At 46.6% G+C, this 19,048-nt stretch overlaps 1 protein-coding gene across 1 annotated transcript; it reads left to right on the top strand.

Moving 5' to 3' along the window:
* The first annotated feature begins 226 nt into the window (after positions 1-226).
* Positions 227-14,473, top strand: LOC117346127 (forkhead box protein E4-like). The gene is made up of 2 exons (XM_033915531.1): positions 227-281; positions 13,176-14,473. The coding sequence occupies exons 1-2, from the start codon at positions 227-229 to the stop codon at positions 14,471-14,473; spliced, it is 1,353 nt and encodes a 450-aa protein (XP_033771422.1).
* The last annotated feature ends 4,575 nt before the right edge of the window (positions 14,474-19,048 follow it).

The raw sequence follows: 19,048 nt of genomic DNA, 5'->3' as shown, positions 1-19,048 counted from the left end.
AAGAATTTGCAAGAGTTGGGGGGAGGGTGTTTATCAGACCGTGTCAAGTTTAATTCCAAATTCCCTTTAACTCAGGAATTAAGGTCTTATCGGCATTAAACCGGCAAGTTTTGCCGAGGTTTTCCTCTTCCTACCAGATCACCACAAGGATAATTGCCTCCACATGAGCAAGGAAAAGAAACCGGAATTCAACGGACCGATACGTTATAGGACCGCAAGGAAGGCGATGGTTGACAAAAGACGCAAGTACAAACTTCAGCGTCATTTCATGACATTCAAAGGTGCTGAAAAATTATGCCCAAGCGAAAATTTCTCTACGACAGTACCAAAACACTGGCAGTCGGTATCAAACTCTCAGAGCCAGCCTGGATATTATTTTTGCGGTTCAAAAAAACGAAATGGGTGAATATCTTCCGATAGTCAGTTGTGCACCGAAAATCACTATGGTGCAAATGAAACTCCTTTTCCTTCTAGAAAGAAACGTAATTGATCTATTGTTTGTGCCATCGGTTTTCACTTAATTTCCTTTTTAATTGCAATACGTGATCTTTCCTGGAAGATTTTCTCTCTTTGTTTCCTCCCTCTTTCAAGATTGAGGACTATGTTTAAATTAAATATGGGTTTCCTTCTTTGTTTTATTATGTTAGAAACATAGAAATAGACGGCAGATAAGGGCCACGGCCCATCCAATCTGCCCACCTTAATGACCCTCCCCTACCTTTCTCTGTGAAGAGATCCCACGTGACGATCCCATTTTGTCTTAAAATCAGGCACGCTGCTGGCCTCGATCACCTGAAGTGGAAGACTATTCCAGCAATCAACCACTCTCTCGGTGAAAAAGTACTTCCTGGTGTCACCGTGCAGCTTCCCTCCCCTGATTTTCCACGGATGCCCCCTTGTAGCCATGGGACCTTTGAAAGAGAAGATATCCTCTTCCACCTCGATACAACCCGTGAGGTACTTGAACGTCTCGATCATGTCTCCCCTCTCTCTGCGTTCCTCGAGTGAGTATAGCCGCAACTTATCCAGCCGTTCCTCGTACGGGAAGTCCCTGAGTCCCGAGACCATCCGGGTGGCCATTCGCTGGACCGACTCCAGTCTCAGCACATCTTTGCGGTAATGAGGGCCTTCAGAATTGTACACAGTATTCCAGATGGGGTCTCACCATGGATCTATAGAATGGCATAATGACTTCAGGCTTTACGGTTGACGAAACCCCTACGTATACACCCTATGATTTGTCTAGCCTTAGATGAAGCCTGCTCCACTTGATTGGCAGTCTTCATGTCTTCACGGTAATTTGTGTGTTGACCCAATAGGAAATTGGATTTATTTTTGCATTGCCTTTTTGATTTATTCTCTTTATTAACAGAAATATTGGATGTACTAACATCGTAATGTTGCCTGTTAAGCACAATTGTTGTACTTAATTAAAAATTAAATACAGAATTTAAAAAAAAAAAAATTAAAAAGATGGTCAGTTGTGCAGCAGAGAAGTTTTCCAGAGCAAACAACCAGTCAGGAGCAAACGAAAACCAGTCTAGCAATTAATTACTGCGCAGGTAAAGGAAGGGAGGGAGGCCATTTTAATGTCATTTGCTGACCATCAGCAGAGGCATGGATGTCACTAATCATTCCACATCGCTTGACGTGCCCTAATCACGGTAATTTGTGTGTTCACAATATTATGGATAGGAAGTCTGTCATCTAAAGACACAAGAGTTAAAGCATTCAAGGTAAGGGACATGTCAAACATACTCAGGGTCTCCAGATGGGATCCGACCTCTTGAAATAGACATGGCAGAGACTGACGAACAGTCCTTAATGTGGGGATTAGGGAGAAGAGCGGCCTTGTTTATACTACGACTCACCCGAGGCCCTGAGGGGCTGCTGGTCCATTTCTTCAGATATTAATCGAGCAATTCGTGGCTTCTACTGCCGTTCACTGGAAATCCGATGCCTTTTCACCCTCTTCCTGTGAACTTTCCCATCCCAGCATTGCAACATCAACACAGTTATCTTATATTATTGAGCAGAGAAATAATATATTAAAAAAAAAATGAAAATAATTTCAGCAACATGAAAAAGAGTCATAACAAGAGACGATAAATGGAAGCCTACATTTAATGAAGTGGGTTATCACTTTAGTGTGCACTAGAGAATGACACAGGGACAAATTTGTCCCCGTCCCTGCAGGAACTCAATTTCACCGCCCTGTCCCCACCAGTTTGGTCTCGGTTCCTGCTCCATTCCTGTAAGCTCTGCCTTAACTGTACAAGCCTTGAACACTTAGGATTTTAAAGTGCTTGAGGCTTCTGCAGATGAGGACAGAGCTTAAGCAGTGGTAGAATGAGGCATTATGACATCACAGTCCGAGCTCTAGAATGTTGCTACTTATGAGGACGGAGCTTAGGCATTGGTGGAATGAGGCATTGTGACATCAGAAGCTGAGCTCTAGAATGTTGCTACTTATGATTCTAAAGTGTTTGAGGCTTGTGCAGATGAGGACGGAGCTTAGGCATTGGAGGAATGAGATATTATGATATCACAATCTGAGCTCTAGAATGTTATTACTTAGGATTTTAAAGTGTTTGAGGCTTGTGTGGATGTGGACGGAGCTTAGGCATTGCTGAAATGAGGCATTATGACATCACAATCTGAGCTCTAGAATGTTGCTATACTAGGTATACTAAGTTGAATCACTGGAGGGGGTTCACTAAGATACATCCTAATTTCTTTTGCCTTTCCTCTTGCCAAACATCGTAAGAAAAAAATCAGAAAAGAAGCAAGTACATGTTGGATCTTGAATGACAGTGTCCTTCCCTGCTGACATTATATTGGGTCTCCCCCGTATTTGAGCTTTTAAAGAACATTGGTTCAGCTGAAATTATATGCTTGTACCATACTTTATGCGTTTTTAGAGAAAGAGGGCTGAACTCTTCAGGATCTTGCCAGGCGCTTGTAACCTGGGTTGGCCACTATTGCAGGGTTACCAGTTGCCTGGATTTACCTGAATTTACCAGGTGTCCAGACAGCTTTCTACATTGTCCAGGGTATTCTCCCCTGTCCCCCACCTACCTCCTCTGGCTCCACTTAAATTCAGTCTTTAGGCCGGCCAACAGCAGTAGCGAGGTGAGCCTTCTGCCGTCGGCCTGCCTGGAAGACTTCTCTCTGGAGTGACTTCTGGTTCCCACGCAGGCGGAATGCCCCAGAGAGAAGGCTGCCAGGGCAGGCCGACAGCAGCAGGCTCACCTCGAGGAGCAGATGCACTGTGCCCGCTGGCCCGGGGTTGTCTTTTCCTGCAAGGCAACAATGGCTTGGAGCTTCGCTGACTCGGCTGCTGAGGGAGGAAGGGAGACGAGGGACTGGAGGATGGAGAGGACGTGTGGCTTGTGCTGCGTCACGAAGAAGCTTTCTAGCACGCAGGGGCTTAGCAAGGGGGCGCCAGAGCCCCCTCCTCCTCTCTGCCCCCCTCTACCTCTTCCCACTCCTCCCCTCGCCACACTCGCCCCTCCCTTCCCTTCCCCCGCCCCTCCAGTCGTTCACCGCCGCGAGCAACATCTTCAACGTGTTCCTCGCGACGTCAGCTCTCCCGCTGATGTCACTTCCGGGTGCCGCGCATAGGAAGTGACGTCAGAGGGAGAGCTGCCGGGGTTGCGAGAGGCACATTGAAGTTGTTGCAGCTTGGAACAACTAGAGGAAAGGGAGGGGGGGGGGGGCGTGCCTGCTGCAGGGGGAATCGGGGATGGAGCAAGGGGGCACATACCATAGGAAACCGTCTTCTCTTATGTTTTAAGGTCCTGGACAGAAGTTTGCGAACAGCCGTCATACAGGCTAACCATGCCTTTTGTTTGCCGTTGCGTGTCAGTTCAAGGGCGGTGGTTGACACGAGGAGAGTGAAACGAGAGAATCCAAGTTTTCATCATTCATGAGTCTCTCTTTTCACAGGCCTTGGGCCTTACTTTATTAAGCCTGCAGGAAAGACCCAGGCCTTTCTCACGGCTAGGAGAGCGGCCCGGTGAATGGCTTCCAAGTGTCTACTCAGCATTTGTCTCCTGGCTCGTCAGAGGAGCTGGGGGCAGGGGGGGTGGGCACAGATCTTTTTTGTCTGACCAAAGAGTCTGATGTGTTATGACAACGTCCCATGAATATGCAGGAGGGATTAAGCCCAGCACATTTCCCCTCGGGCATACTTTTTATGCCTGAGATCTTCGGAGCTTTAAGGATGACCTGCTCACAATCCGCTTATTAAACATCTGATTTTTGTACAGATAGAGTGCAAAAATCCCACAGTTGTCCAAAGCTGTTAGCATCTGACCTTAAGTCTGGCCAGCTTCACGAGCTGTCTTTTATTTTGTGCAAAAGTTCAAACTCTTGACGCGGGTCTAATTGAATACGGAGGAGAAGCGCACTTTTTGCACTATATCAACAACTGGACCAGGAAATGGATGCCAAAGCGGACTACGTTTGAGCATAGAAAAGCAGGAGTACCCCAAAGAATGGATACTATAACCTTCAACACACTTAAGCAATAAAACTGAAGCAATATGCCTTGTGGATAGGTACTTCTTGTGTGCACAGTGAACACACAGCTCTGCTAATACAATATCTCGAGTTTTCTTCTCCCACTTCACACAGATCAAGCAGCGAGTATGAGCCACTGTTGAAGCAGAAGAGAAATGCATTTTAAGTTTGTAAAGAGAGAGAGAGGGCGAGAAAACATGGGTGTAGGGAGTGGACAAGGGGGGGATCATTTGCCCCTCCTCCCTCCAGGGTATGGACAGATTCCTGGAGGAAAAGTCCATAGTCTGCTGTTGAGACAGACATTGGACGGTAGCATGGAATTGTGCTACGATTTGGGTTTTTGCCAGGTACTTGTGACTTCGATTGGCCTCCATGAAGACGGGATACCGGGCTAGATGGAACATTGGTCTGACCCATTAAGGCTATTCTTATGCTCTTAGGTAATGCCTGCTTAATTAGCCAATTGATTTCAGATGTAATAAAACCCAGGAAGAAGAATGCCACAATAATAGAAATCCAAAATTCTTCTTGGATAAAGTGAAAAGTAGCAGGAGCCAAGGATAAATGGTTCAAACGTTCCACAACATAATATAAATAAATTAAATTGAGTAAAGTGGGGAGAGACCTCAGTTTATACAACTAAACGCTAGAGAAACCAAAGTGTCACTTGCCACTTTTTATACCCACTCAGGGTTAGAAGGTGTAGCAACCCCGGACTCACCCCCACTGTGAAGGTTACAGTGCACAACCGTGCCTCGGTGTAAATCAAATGTGCAAAAATCATGAAAAAACACATTCAACTTTGGCGATTGCTATTAACATCGGGATCTGGATAGTCCCTTCTGTTGTCCTTACCCCCCCTTTACATCATTACCTTTGCCCCCGACCCCGCCACAAACAGCAAGTGTCTGAGGGGTGGCATGACCTCATGCCCCTTTAACCCGGGTCACCTGACCCCAAGGCACGGCTCCCAGCCGGCCCACCGCTCATCGCTGGATGAGCCCCAGCACCCAGTAGCTCGGGAGACCCGCCTCTCATGCCACGAAGACCTCAACCAAGGGTGGGAGGGTGGGACAAAAAACCGCCTTGGAGGACCTGCAACAAACCTAGTCCTCCAAGGCTCGTTCTAACAACTCCTATGTAGAACGCCCTTTTTACCTAAATTATCCAATCCCTGACCCTCCTTTTGGCGCGAGCCCCTCCCCTTTTTCTTTACTAATTCTACCTTTCTAACGGTTCTCCACCCCCACCCCCATCCTAGCTTGACTACATGCAACACGAGGGCCTCCCAGCCCCGTGTTACTCTACGCCCTTTGAGACAAGCTCTCGGGCTCCTTCTAAACACAGTTCAGCGTGCATTGTTCGTGTCAGGCCATTCGTGAACGAGTTCAACAAAATTTAAAGCTGGAAATAATAATAAGGAAACAGAGAGTGGGGGGTAAATGGACAATACTCGGACTGGAAGGGCATCACCTGTGGCGTACCGCAGGGCTCGGTGCCTGGACCTGTGCTCTTCAACATCTTTCTAAACGATCTGGACATTGGTATGACAAGTGAGGCGATTAAGTTTGCGGACGATAGGAAGTTATTCAGATTAGTGAAGACGCAGGGGGATTGCGAAGATCTGCAACGTGACATAATCAGACTCGAGGAATGGGCATCGACATGGCAGATGAGGTTCAACGTGGATAAGTGTAAAGTGATGCATGTCGGTAACAAAAATCTTGTACACGAATACAGAATGTCCGGGGCGGTACTTGGAGAGACCTCCCAGGAAAGAGATTTGGGAGTTATGATTGACAAGTCGATGAAGCAGTCCATGCAATGTGTGGCGGCGGCGAAAAGGGCGAACAGAATGCTAGGAATGATAGAAGAAGGGGATCACGAACAGATCGGAGAAGGTTATCGTGCCGCTGTACCGGGCCATGGTGCGCCCTCACCTGGAGTACTGCGTACAGCACTGGTCGCCATAGATGAAGAAGGACACGGTACTACTCGAAAGGGTCCAAAGAAGAGCGACTAAGATGGATAAGGGGCTGGAGGATTTGCTGTACAGCGAGAGATTAGAGAAACTGGGCCTCTTCTCCCTTGAAAAGAGGAGACTGAGAGGGGACTTGATTGAAACGTTCAAAATACTGAAGGGAATAGACTTAGCAGATAAAGACAGATTGTTCACCCTCTCCAAGGTAGGAAGAACGAGAGGGCACTCTCTAAAGTTAAAAGGGGATAGATTCCTTACAAACGTAAGGAAGTTCTTCTTCACCCAGACAGTGGTGGAAAACTGGAACGCTCTTCCGGAGGCTGTTATAGGGGAAAACACCCTCCAGGGATTCAAGACAAAGTTGGACAATTTCCTGCTGAACCAGAACGTACGCAGGCAGGGCTAGTGCTGGTTTTTTGACCTAAGGGTCGCCGCGTGAGCGGACTGCTGGGTGCGATGGACCACTGGCCTGACCCAGCAGCGGCAATTCTTATGTTCTTAGTCCTTATCTTTTTCTAGTTGTAATCAATGCAAAAAAAGCCATAAAAGCGCGTGCTTGCTTTGAATTCAATGGCTTCCGTTTCGTGGGAACGTCTCCCTTCTTTGGGAATCATAGCACTGCTCAGGAGAGCACACAGCCCCCCCAAAATCCAGCGATCCGCATTCACTAGGCGAGAAGGAAAAATCGCACCAACTTCCATGTTTTTCTAGTAGATATTTTTAGAAAAGGGCTGGATTTTGCACAGCAGAGACCCCAGCCTTTCATTTATGTGTTGACAGGAAAGCGGTAGGTTTGTTAAATGAATGCAGAAAAACATATGTGACTGGTAGTTGTGAATCAGAGCCAAAGAATGTGTTCACTGATGCAAACGCACAATCTCTCTACTCTTGACTGTTCCTCTCCTCAGTCCTGTCCACTCGTTTGGCAGAACTTTGTTCCTTTGCACGGCAGAAACCAATCCAGGACTGGCGGCAGTGGTTCTGTTCTAAAATCTGTACCACGCTTTCTGTCCCCATGTCACCGGTCTAGATAAACGACTGCTCTTCCCAAACATGAAACAGGCCAGGCAGACTGACGGGGGGGGGGGGCCTTCCCCCACCCCAAAGCCTGAACATACAGGCTATCCGCTAGAACAAGTGATGCATCCAGTGCCGGAATTTAAAACCATCTGCCGACAAGGCTTGGCCTTTGATGTGTAATAGCAAAAAAAAAAAACCCCCCACCATGTTTGTACCATTAAAATTCAATTTATTTTTGGAGGAAGACAAGCAGTTACTTTCTTCACTTGGTAGATCCTTCCTGCTCTTTTGGGTTTTCAAGTGGAATTGGTATTGGTACTAAGATCTTTCATGTGCAGATGTGCAGGGATTCCAACACCCCCCCCCCCCTTTCCTACTCCCTCTCCCATTTTCTATGGTCTTTTAATTCTCTTTAGTCTGCTCATTGCAGTGACAGTTCTCCACTGGAAGCTATACACCAGGGGTCCTTTCAGAACACTGCCATCATGGATTCTAAATTCAACCACTAGATGTCACCATTGTGCAATAACTAGGATCGCCCCTCCCTCCCGTTACAGAGGTACGGGGGAAGGGAAGTGGCATGCATGTGCAGCAGTGGGAGGGGGGGGCAGGGAGGGCAGAGAGGACGATGGGTACCTGCACCCTCCGGAGTGGACCGCACCCCCTTACTATGCCACTCCTGTACCTAAAGCCTTCTTGATGACACCAGGCTTTGAGCTACCCATTGAATCCTAGGCAAAGCTTGCAACTCCCCCTAGCCTCTAATGCGCAATTAGTGGAGTCTCTAGACAGAAATTTTGGGGTGGAAACAGGGAGGCAAGCCAGGTACGTGTGTGTGTGGGAGTCTAAGCCAAAGTGACATTTTGATACATCATAATTATTCCCAGTCACATCTTTAAATAAATACTTAATCTCCTTTACCCTCTCTTCTCTCCCTTTCCCTTCCTCCTCTCTCTCCCTCCTTTTTCTCTCCCCTCTTACCTCTCTTTACAGTCGCCTTGAGCCTGTATAGGTATGAGTGACGCACAAATAGAAGATTAGATAAATAAACTATGAAAGATACGATAAGTCCAAAGGGACTTCTATGCTTAAAGGACTCCACCAGCTAATTTCAGGCACCCAGAAAAACACCTTTGCATAAGACAGCATTATTTCACCAATTCTTCAAGACCTCCAGATTTCATTGCCAAATTTTTCACGGTGCGAGTACATCAGCCTCAAAGTATGGAACATTGTGCCCGTCTCCAACCCCAAATAACTGTATAAATCGCAAAATGAAAGAAACAGTGGCATTCATATGTGAGCAAAAAAGGAGTATAAATGGCGTATGCAGTCCGTTCTCATTATTCACGCGTTCCTGATTCGTGATTTCACTTGTCCATGGTCGCATGCATTGTGACCAGTATTCGCTATTGACGCCATGTGTTTGCATATTCGTGGACCTCCGACCTCAGAAATAAAACTTTGCTTTCTTTCACGTTCACTTGCTCCCAGAAATGGCCGCCAAGCTTCAAGAGAGCGAGTTAGAAGGAATTATTTTTTTTAACAGCGTTTACTGGGGTGCAATCTGCCCTGGGTGCGGTCTTCCTAAGGACGTGGCACACCTCCTCCTCCTCTCCATCCTTCCCCCCTCCCCCCCCCCTCCTTGCCCTACTCAGGATTTTGTAGACTTCACTCCTATCTCCCCTCAGCCGTTTCTTTTCCAAGTTAAAGAGCCCTAACCGTTTTAGTCTTTCCTCATACGAGAGGAGTTCCATCCTCTTTACCATCTTGGTCGCTCTTTTTTGAACCTTTTCTAGTGCCACTATATCTTTCTTGAGATAAGGAGACCAGAATTGAACGCAATACTCCAAATGAGGTCGCACCATGGAATGATACAGGGGCATTATAACATTCTTAGTCTTGTTAACCATCCCTTTTTTAATAATTCCTAGCATCCTGTTTGCTTTCTTGGCTGCTGCCGCACATTGGGCAGAAGGTTTCATCGTATTGTCTACAATGACACCCAGATCCTTTTCTTGGGCATTAACCCCCAAAGTGGACCCTGGTCTCCGGTAACTGTGATTCAGGTTATTTTTCCCCCATGTGCATCACTTTGTATTTGTCCACATTAAACTTCATCTGCCACTTGGATTCCCAGTCTTCCAATTTCCTAAGGTCCACCTGCAATTTTTCACAATCCACATGCGTTTTAACAACTTTGAACAGTTTAGTGTCATCTGCAAATTTAATCACCTCACTCGTTCCAATTTCCAGATCATTTATAAATAAGTTAAATGGCAGCGGTCCCAATACAGATCCCTGCGGCACTCCACTGTTTACTCTCCTCCATTGAGAAAAATGACCATTTAACCCTACCCTCTGTTTTCTATCCGACAACCAATTTCTAATCCACAACTGAACTTCGCTACCTATCCCATAACTCTTTAATTTTCTCAGGTGCCTCTCGTGAGGAACTTTATCAAAAGCTTTCTGGAAATCTAGATACACTATATCAGGGGTCTCAAAGTCCCTCCTTGAAGGCTGCAATCCAGTCGGGTTATGGGTCCAGATTTTACAGGAGTAAAATCTGGTAACCCTATATGTAGGAGAATTCTACATAAGTCACACGCTGCTACATAAATCACACGCTACTTCATAAGTCACACGCTACGTCATAAGTCACACGCTACATAAATCACACGCTACGTCATAAGTCACACGCTACGTCATAAGTCACACGCTACATAAGTCACACGCTACATAAGTCATACGCTACATCATAAGTCACACGCTACATAAATCACACGCTACGTCATAAGTCACACGCTACATAAATCACACGCTACGTCATAAGTCACACGCTACATCATAAGTCACACGCTACGTCATAAGTCACACGCTACATAAGTCACACGCTACATAAATCACACGCTACATCATAAGTCACATGCTACATAAATCACACGCTACGTCATAAGTCACATGCTACATAAGTCACACGCTACATAAGTCATACGCTACGTCATAAGTCACACGCTACATAAGTCACATGCTACATAAGTCATACGCTACGTCATAAGTCACACGCTACATAAAACACACGCTATGTCATAAGTCACAAGCTACATAAGTCACACGCTACGTCATAAGTCACACACTACATCATAAGTCATACGCTACGTCATAAGTCACACGCTACATAAGTCACACGCTACATCATAAGTCACATGCTACATAAGTCACACGCTACATAAGTCACACGCTACGTCATAAGTCACACGCTACATAAATCACACGCTACATCATAAGTCACATGCTACATAAGTCACACGCTACATAAGTCATACGCTACGTCATAAGTCACACGCTACATAAATCACACGCTACATCATAAGTCACATGCTACATAAATCACACGCTACGTCATAAGTCACACGCTACGTCATAAGTCACACGCTACATAAGTCATACGCTACGTCATAAGTCACACGCTACATAAATCACACGCTACATCATAAGTCACATGCTACATAAATCACACGCTACGTCATAAGTCACACGCTACATAAGTCACACGCTACATAAGTCATACGCTACGTCATAAGTCAAACGCTACATAAATCACATGCTACATCATAAGTCACATGCTACATAAATCACACGCTACATCATAAGTCACACGCTACATAAATCACACGCTACATCATAAGTCACACGCTACATAAATCACACGCTACATAAGTCACATGCTACTTTCGCGCAGAACCTTTTAGCCTAGAAAAACCATTCTAAATGGATGGAAGGCAGAAATGGCAGATCTGTGCGCCCCTTTCCATAGTATAAACGATGCCTAAAACATAGGCGTCAAGGAATGTGGTGCATAGCACGCGTCAGTCCTATGTTAGGCGCCGTTGATAGACTTGCACCAAGCGGCGCATAAAGTGGACTTAGGTGCCGTAAGTGTCCGAACCTTACCCTGTGTTTACGCGAAGGTTTTCGTGGCCTAAATGCTGGCGCCTTAGTCCAAAGCCGGAGCCAACGCGTTAAACATGTCAACGATCTGCCCCAAAGCACGCCTACTTTCTGGCAGGTGCCTTGGATTAAGCGACTGCCTGAAAGTGGTAGGCAGCTGCTGAGTGACGCACTAATGAGCCAATTCATTTTAATGCAATCCAATTATGAGGTGCTAATTGCTTGTTATCGGTGCTGGTTAAGCTTTTTACATGGAAAAAAGTTAGACACCTACAGTGGCATAGTAAGGAGGGGTGCGGACCGTCCTGGGTGCAGTCTTCCTAAGGGCGTGGTACCCCTCCTCCTCTCTGCCCTCCCAGCTCCTCTCCTCGCCACACGTGCCCCTTGCTTTCCCCTGGATCTCTTTTACATCCCCCGCGTGAGGTTGCTGCCCGTGTCGGTATCGGCGTTCTCTCTGACATCACTTCCAGGACCCGCACCTGGGAAGTGATGTCAAAGGTTGAGCCAACACGGACGCGGGTATGCTGGAGAAGTTAAAAAGGTACCAGAAAAGGGAAGGGGGCGTGCGTGAGGGCGGGGGGGGGGGGGGGCGCCACCGCTCCTTACTACGCCACTGGGCACCTAGATTGGCAAGGCAGGCTGATCTTGGTGCCTACATGGAGGCATGTTTCAGTGTGGATCTGCGTAGGGGGTGTGACCACAGGAGAGGCATGCCTTTAAAAAGCATATAGTGTTACACAATGGCATGGGTCTGTGCCTGGTTTCAGTTGGCGTAACTCCTCGCACCTAAAGCCGAGCAATGATACGCTATTCATAAAGGGTGCTGATCCCAAAATGCCCATTATAGGATACCATTCAATGCCAATTTTTTGGGGGATGCTGAATTTTGAGTGCCATTTACTGAATCCAGCCCGTGTAGTGTTGTACTGTGGAGATAAGTACTCAGCTACAATATGTTCCTGCCCTCAAAAGCTTACCATCTAAGTCAGAGGTGTCAAAGTCACTCCTCGAGGGCTGCAATCCATTCGTGTTTTCAGGATTTCCCTAATGAATATGCATGAGATCTATTAGCATACAATGAAAGCAGTGCATGCAAATAGATCTCATTGGGGAAATCCTGAAAACTCGAATGGATGGCGGCCCTCGAGGAGGGACTTTGACACCCCTGATCTAAGCGGATGAAGTGACTTGACCGTGGTGGCAGAAGTGGGATTTGAACCCTGGCTTTCCTGGTTCTCAGCCAGAGAGCTGCTATTATTTCCTCTATTTGTTTTCATAATAAGTAGCAATCATTTATTTTCTTCTTCCTTAGAGTTTATAGCCAAATGCACAATGATGCTGTTTTAAAATCACTTTTCTGACCTGCTAGGCAACCTTTAATTGGGCAGTGAACCTGAATCTACTGCCAGTAAACCTGTGACAGAAAAGTTTCTGATAACTAGGACAAAGGAGAGACAATCTTTGGCGAGGGGGGGAAAAAAAAAGTCTTGCTAATTTTGAATGTGACTGGCTCTATGCTGTCCTTTTCCAGAGGCAAAACTGGTTCTCAGTTAAGCCTACTCTGTCCTTTGGTTCAGGCTTTGCTTTTGAGAGTCTGAGATGGGTGTGCATTCCGATTAGGGGCTTTGACTCCGAGAGGGTAAACAGGGTGGCGCCACAGTTCCTACGCTGTGATATATAAGACAGGTTGTATCAGTTCGTGCAGCACCTGAACCGGACTCAGCTCTGGTGACAAGCTACGGAGGGAGTTCTTTCAGGCTGACGTTTACGAACCTGGCAAACTTGCCTTTCTTTTCAAACATGTGTACCATGACTGGGGAAGCTCGGTATTCACCTGGGAAGGCATCGAGCCCTTTGAGAAGCTCTCCAATTGTATCCTTAGACTCTCCAGAAGGAGTCCATGGAAAAGGAGGCGCATTGGTTAAGTCAGAACCCAGAGGAAACTCTACCCCTGAAGAAAGGGAAGAAGGAAGCTCTGAGCACCATCTCCCAGCTTCAGGAGGTAGAAGGCGAAAGCGCCCCGTTCAGCGTGGCAAGCCACCGTACAGCTATATTGCTCTGATTGCCATGGCCATCACCAACTCGCCCAACAGGAAGCTTACCCTTGGAGGTATCTACAAATTCATCACAGAGCGTTTTCCTTTTTATAGGGAGAACTCCAAAAAGTGGCAGAACTCCATTCGGCACAATCTCACACTGAACGATTGCTTTGTGAAGATCCCCAGAGAGCCAGGGCACCCAGGGAAGGGCAACTACTGGACCTTGGACCCGGCAGCGGAAGATATGTTTGACAACGGCAGCTTTCTGAGGCGCAGAAAAAGATTCAAGAGGAGCGACATTACCACGTATCCAGGGTATGTGCAAACCTCTAGCGCTTTTGCACCAATGCCAACTGGACGACCCTCCAATTCCTTTCACTCCAATGTAGGTTCTGGATACAACCACCAGATCTACACCGGATCGTCCCACCCAGCAGTGATCCACCCCTATCAGACTCCGGGAGGACTGAGCCAGGAACAGCAAAGGATGATCACTATAAGTGGTTTAATAAGTCAACAGTTAGTGATACCACTATCACCAGCATCAGAGTTCAACCATCATTCCTTAGATCTGAATAGCGATCTTGGAAGCAGCTGTTCTGTCGGAAATTCTGACCCATCTTGTTTTCAGGTCCAGTCTGCTAGTCCAGCGGGGGTAGGTTCATTATTAAACAGGTGTCCTAATACAGCTTCTTCGGGCTTTGTTTATCCGTACTCGTGTTCTCCCCCTCACTTATCTGCACCACAGAGCAGCTGCTCTACGAATGCCCCCCAACCGTACGAGGCTTCCACCAGATCATGTCTCCAGTCCATGAGATCCACCTCCTCATCAGAACATGCCGAGCAATTACTGACTCTGTCCAGTTCCCAGATGAATGGAATCGGACATCTCAGCGCTAACGATTTCTATGTAAAACAACCACCTATGTCTTCTGAACTCGAGAGGTACATGTAAATTGGACCAAACTGTAAATACAACAGTTGATATCCTTTTGCCTTCTAAAATTGATAGTCTTACCATTTTTATTGTATTTGAATCCAATTTTGATTTTCAAGGGTGCACAGCCTCCCATCTTAGAACTGTCTCCGAAATCGCCTTCCCCCTACAATTTTCCCCATTTATCTTGTGATGTAATGCAGTTAGATGCGTTTTCAAACACTGTTTTGATGAAAGATATGATTAGGGATTCAGTATAAAGTTTGTGTCTTCTAGCATTGCTTTTTCTCTCTCTTTTTTGGCTTATGTTATAAAGAATGATACTTGCAATAAAGTCTACAAGTTAATGGGATGTCCATTGCCATATTGATTCTACTAAAGCTACAGAAATGACCATAAGCGCACTGGCAAATGAGCCGTGACTAAGAGAATTCCAGGAGACGCTCTGTTTACAGCAGATTAACTCCTCTGTCTTAAGAGTAACCCTTCCCTCACTGAATTCCCCCCATGACTTAACCCCCCCCCCCCCAACTCATTGCAACATAGGACCTTTTCCATGCTTTTCTGAAAAGCTTTGGCTCGCTTTCCTTTGGATCCTCTTCTCCGATCATACCTCTTCATCCTAGGAGGTTTTAATAATAATAATACCTTTATTTGTAGACCGCAATACCTCGCATTTCAATGCGGTTTACAACAAGAAAGAAACTGCGCAAACACAGCGATGATACATCGAGTTACATTATCAGTAAAATCACGAAGTCATTAAAATTGACAAATCATTATACCAATTTATCAAACAAATAGGTTATCAATAATTTCCTAAAACCCTGGTAAGAAAAGGAAGACAGAATCAGACCGCTTAAATTCTTCTTCCATATACCTGCTCGGAAGGTCAAAGTCCTTTCAAGGAATCTTTTAAAATGTGCTGCGGTCACCCTTTTGCAAGACAGCGGTTCGACAAAGGGCACCTAACTGGAGTTTATTCTGTAAAGGAAAGTAGCACTTTACCACTGCGCCATGCAGCCCTACACTTCCCCGCTGATTGACCGCTTCCGCCACTCCATATGCCTCTTGAAACGTTCACCAGCGTGAGCAAAATCTTCCACCTGCTGCTCGCGTCGGCCTCGGCTCCCTTCCGACATCACGTTCTGGCCCCACGACTAGGAAGTGTTGTCGGAAGGGAGCCAAGGCCGGAGCGAGTGGCAAGTGGAAAATACGGCCCGTGCCGGTGAACACATAAAGTGGAGGTGCAGAGAGGAGAGGCTCTGACATCCCCCCCCCCCAAAGATGGCACCCTGGGTGGTCTGCCCCCTGCCCCCTCTTAAAATGCCACTGATAATGGGTATATTATTTAGGTTGCAGCACTTATGTCAGCTATAGAGCTGCTTGAGCCTAATTCCATAGATACATGTATACAAGGTCATTCTGTATATGGAGTCAAACGCTAGGCGCTACTTCCATGCCAAAGTTTTGGCGCAGAAAAGTGTTCTAACAGATGAAAGGGGCAGAAACGGCAGATCCGTGACCAAACACACTTACGCACCCATTTATAGAGCTTAAATGTTTGCGTGGATCTAAGCATTGCCGTACTGGGACAGACGGAAGGCGCCAGAGTGGCCAATCTAGGTCGCCAGTCCCTGGCGATTTCCCACGGGAATAATAATGGGGCGGGGGCGTTCCTTGGAGATGGGTGCAATGTTAGAGGAGGGCGGATCGGTGCCCAGCCTCGGCTCCTGGTTTCAGCTGCTGTAAACCCCTGCGCCCAAAGATGAGAGCGGATCCTGGAGCAACCTTTATAGGGTTGATGCCAATTGAATTTTGAGCATCGCTGACTGAATTCAGCCCATAACTTACCCCCTCCCCCTTTTTTACAAAACCGTAGCGCGGTTTTTAGCAGTGGCCGCGGCGGTAACAGCTCCGACGCTCATAGAATTCCTATGAGCGTCGGAGCTGTTACCGTGACTGCACTATGGTTTTGTAAAGGGGGGGGGGGGGTTTATAGCATGTGTGTGTGCTCTGCTCAGACTCCATCCACGTGTACGCCCACCTGCAAAGTACCCCCTACTGAAGATATGCGGAGTCGATGGACTCTTCTCATTTGCTGCCTAAATATTGGCGCCCACTTTACAGATAACTCCCTAGAGGCAAGATTCTTTAAATGCCGCCATCTGCTGCAGTTGCTTAGAAAAGCGGCACTGATTGTGCGCAGTGGCGTAGTAAGGGTAAGTGGCGCCCCTCCCCAGCCCTCCTCCCTCCTTCCCTTTCCCCATACCTTTTTTTAACTTCTCTGGCGCGAGCAGCGCAGCCCCGTCGGCGTTTGCTCACCCTTTGATGTCACTTCCTAGGCGCGGGCCCCAGAAGTGACGTCGGGAAGAGCGCCGATGCCGACGTGGGCAGCAACCTCGCACCGGGGGGAGTTAAAAATGGGATGGGGGAAGGCAAGGGATGCAAGCGTGCTGCAAGGAGGGGAGCAGGGCGGCGTAGAGGAGGGGAGGGGCCTCACCCTTAGGAAGACCGCACCCCGGGGTGGACTGCCCCCCCCACCCCTCTTACTACACCACTGATTGCATGTTAATCATGCGACGGCACCATTTAGAGACGTGGCCATGTTGAAAATAAGAGCCAGAAATGTAGGCCAGGGTTTTAGAGGTCTACTTTTAATGAGACTCGCGACCACGCTTACTTTAGACATCGGTGCCAGTAGGCGTCTCTTTGGATGGGAGTTGGATGGACATTTTTTTAAAAAATAATTTTAATTGGTTTTAAATTATGCGGTCAATTACTGAGCCGCTTATCACCAATTAAAACAATTATGCTAGGCGGCAGAAGGGTTTCTGCTGCCACCTAACCTTTGGTAGACTTTTGAGAATTTGGGCCTTAATGTCTGCCTCCTGTGGTTAGATAGGAGAGGTCCCCAGCAAAAATATCCAGCTCTTGGGTTGAAATAAAAGTAATTTAGAGACCCTGATAATATTGAGCTGTCAAAAATGACTAAGACTAGGGGACACTCGATGAAGTTCCTGGGAAATACTTTTAAAACCAATAGGAGGAAATTTATTTTCACTCAGAGAATAGTTAAGCTCTGGAACGCGTTGCCAGAGGATGTGGTAAGAGCGGATAGCGTAGCTGGTTTTAAGAAAGGTTTGGACAAGTTCCTGGAGGAAAAGTCCATAGTCTGTTACTGAGAAGCCACTGCTTGCCCTGGATCAATGGCATGAAATATTGCTACACCTTCGGTTTGGCCAGGCACTGGTGACCTGGATTAGCCACCGTGAGAACGGGCTACTGGGCTTGATGGACCATTGGTCTGACCCAGTAAGGCTGTTCTTATGTACATAACTCTTTTGCAGAACAGTTCATGTTTATGGTTAAGGTACAATCCCTTAAGCATGAAAAGAGTATTTTTAAAAAGCAGATCTGGTATTCTTTTTGGTTTTTAATGGCACATGACATTATTTATTTGTTTGTATGGATAACATGTTTTGGTTTTTTGTTCTTTAAAAGAACATAAGTCTAGTCCTACTAGGTTAGACCAAAGGTCCATCGAGTCCAGCATCCTGTTTCCAATAGCAGCCAACTCAGGTCCCAAGTACCTGGCATAAACCCAAAAAGCAACATTCCAGAGCTCATATTGTGATGTCATAATGCCTCATTCCATCAGTGCCTAAGAGCCAACCTCAGCAATGATGTCACAATGGCTTGACTGTCCTATACTTGGCTCACATAAGAACATAAGACTTGCCATACTGGGACAGACTGAAGGTCCATCAAACTCAGTATCCTGTTTCCAACAGTGGCCAACCCAGGTCCCAAAATACTTAGCTAGATCCCAAGTAGTAAAACATATTTTATGCTGATTATCATTCAAAATCCCCAAAAGAGTAGCAAGATTCTAGAATCCCAAATAGTAGCAACATTCCATGCGGAATCCCCAGAGAGTAAGAAGATTCCTTGCTAGAGATCCAGGGCAAGCAGTGGCTTCCCCATGTGTCCTCCAAGTACCTACAAATCCAAAAGGTGGCCCTGCAAAGGGTTGGAGTTGGAGACCACTGCTCTAGATCCCTGTTTGGGGGCAATTTTAAAAGGGGACTTCTAGATGAAAAATCCAAAAGAAATCTATTTTACAAACCAGCACCAATGACATACCAAGTCTTATGCTTCTTTATGTTGTTTTTATATGGTTTCATATAATTGTTGCTTTTGCTCCCAATATACATAGGTTGCACCTATGACACTGTATCATTGTATGCTTATCATCTTTCTATGTATGTTATTCTTAATATTATAAAAATCTCAATAAAAGATTAAAAACAAAGTCTTATGCCCCAATTTATACCTGGATCTGAGTTTAATATAGTGACCGCTGACCCCTAGTGGTAATACTGTGAAAGTATGGCTAGAAGTCATCCCATTTTGAACCCCCAGTCCAGGCTGCAGAGAAATGGAAGGGGAGCATTCCTGCCTGGGCCTACTAGCCCATTAAGAAGGAGTGCTGGATAAATCCAGGAGGTCTAAAGGGGGCTGGGGGGGGGGGCGGGAGAGGGTCAAGGAGGGATCAGGTACTGGATCTTTATTGGGGCGGGGGCATGCTCA

This window comes from Geotrypetes seraphini, chromosome 12 (genome assembly GCF_902459505.1).
Source record: "Geotrypetes seraphini chromosome 12, aGeoSer1.1, whole genome shotgun sequence".
NCBI lineage: Eukaryota > Metazoa > Chordata > Amphibia > Gymnophiona > Dermophiidae > Geotrypetes > Geotrypetes seraphini.
The sequence above is the reverse complement of the archived record's forward strand: the minus strand, read 5'-3'. Positions and strand labels throughout refer to the sequence as shown.

Bases quoted from the DNA above. Each gene is read 5' to 3' on its own strand.
- LOC117346127 (XM_033915531.1), top strand. From the start codon at position 227: ATGGTTGACAAAAGACGCAAGTACAAACTTCAGCGTCATTTCATGACA. The intron at 282-13,175 runs GTGCTGAAAAAT...AGGTTGTATCAG, and splicing joins TCATTTCATGACATTCAAAG to TTCGTGCAGCACCTGAACCG.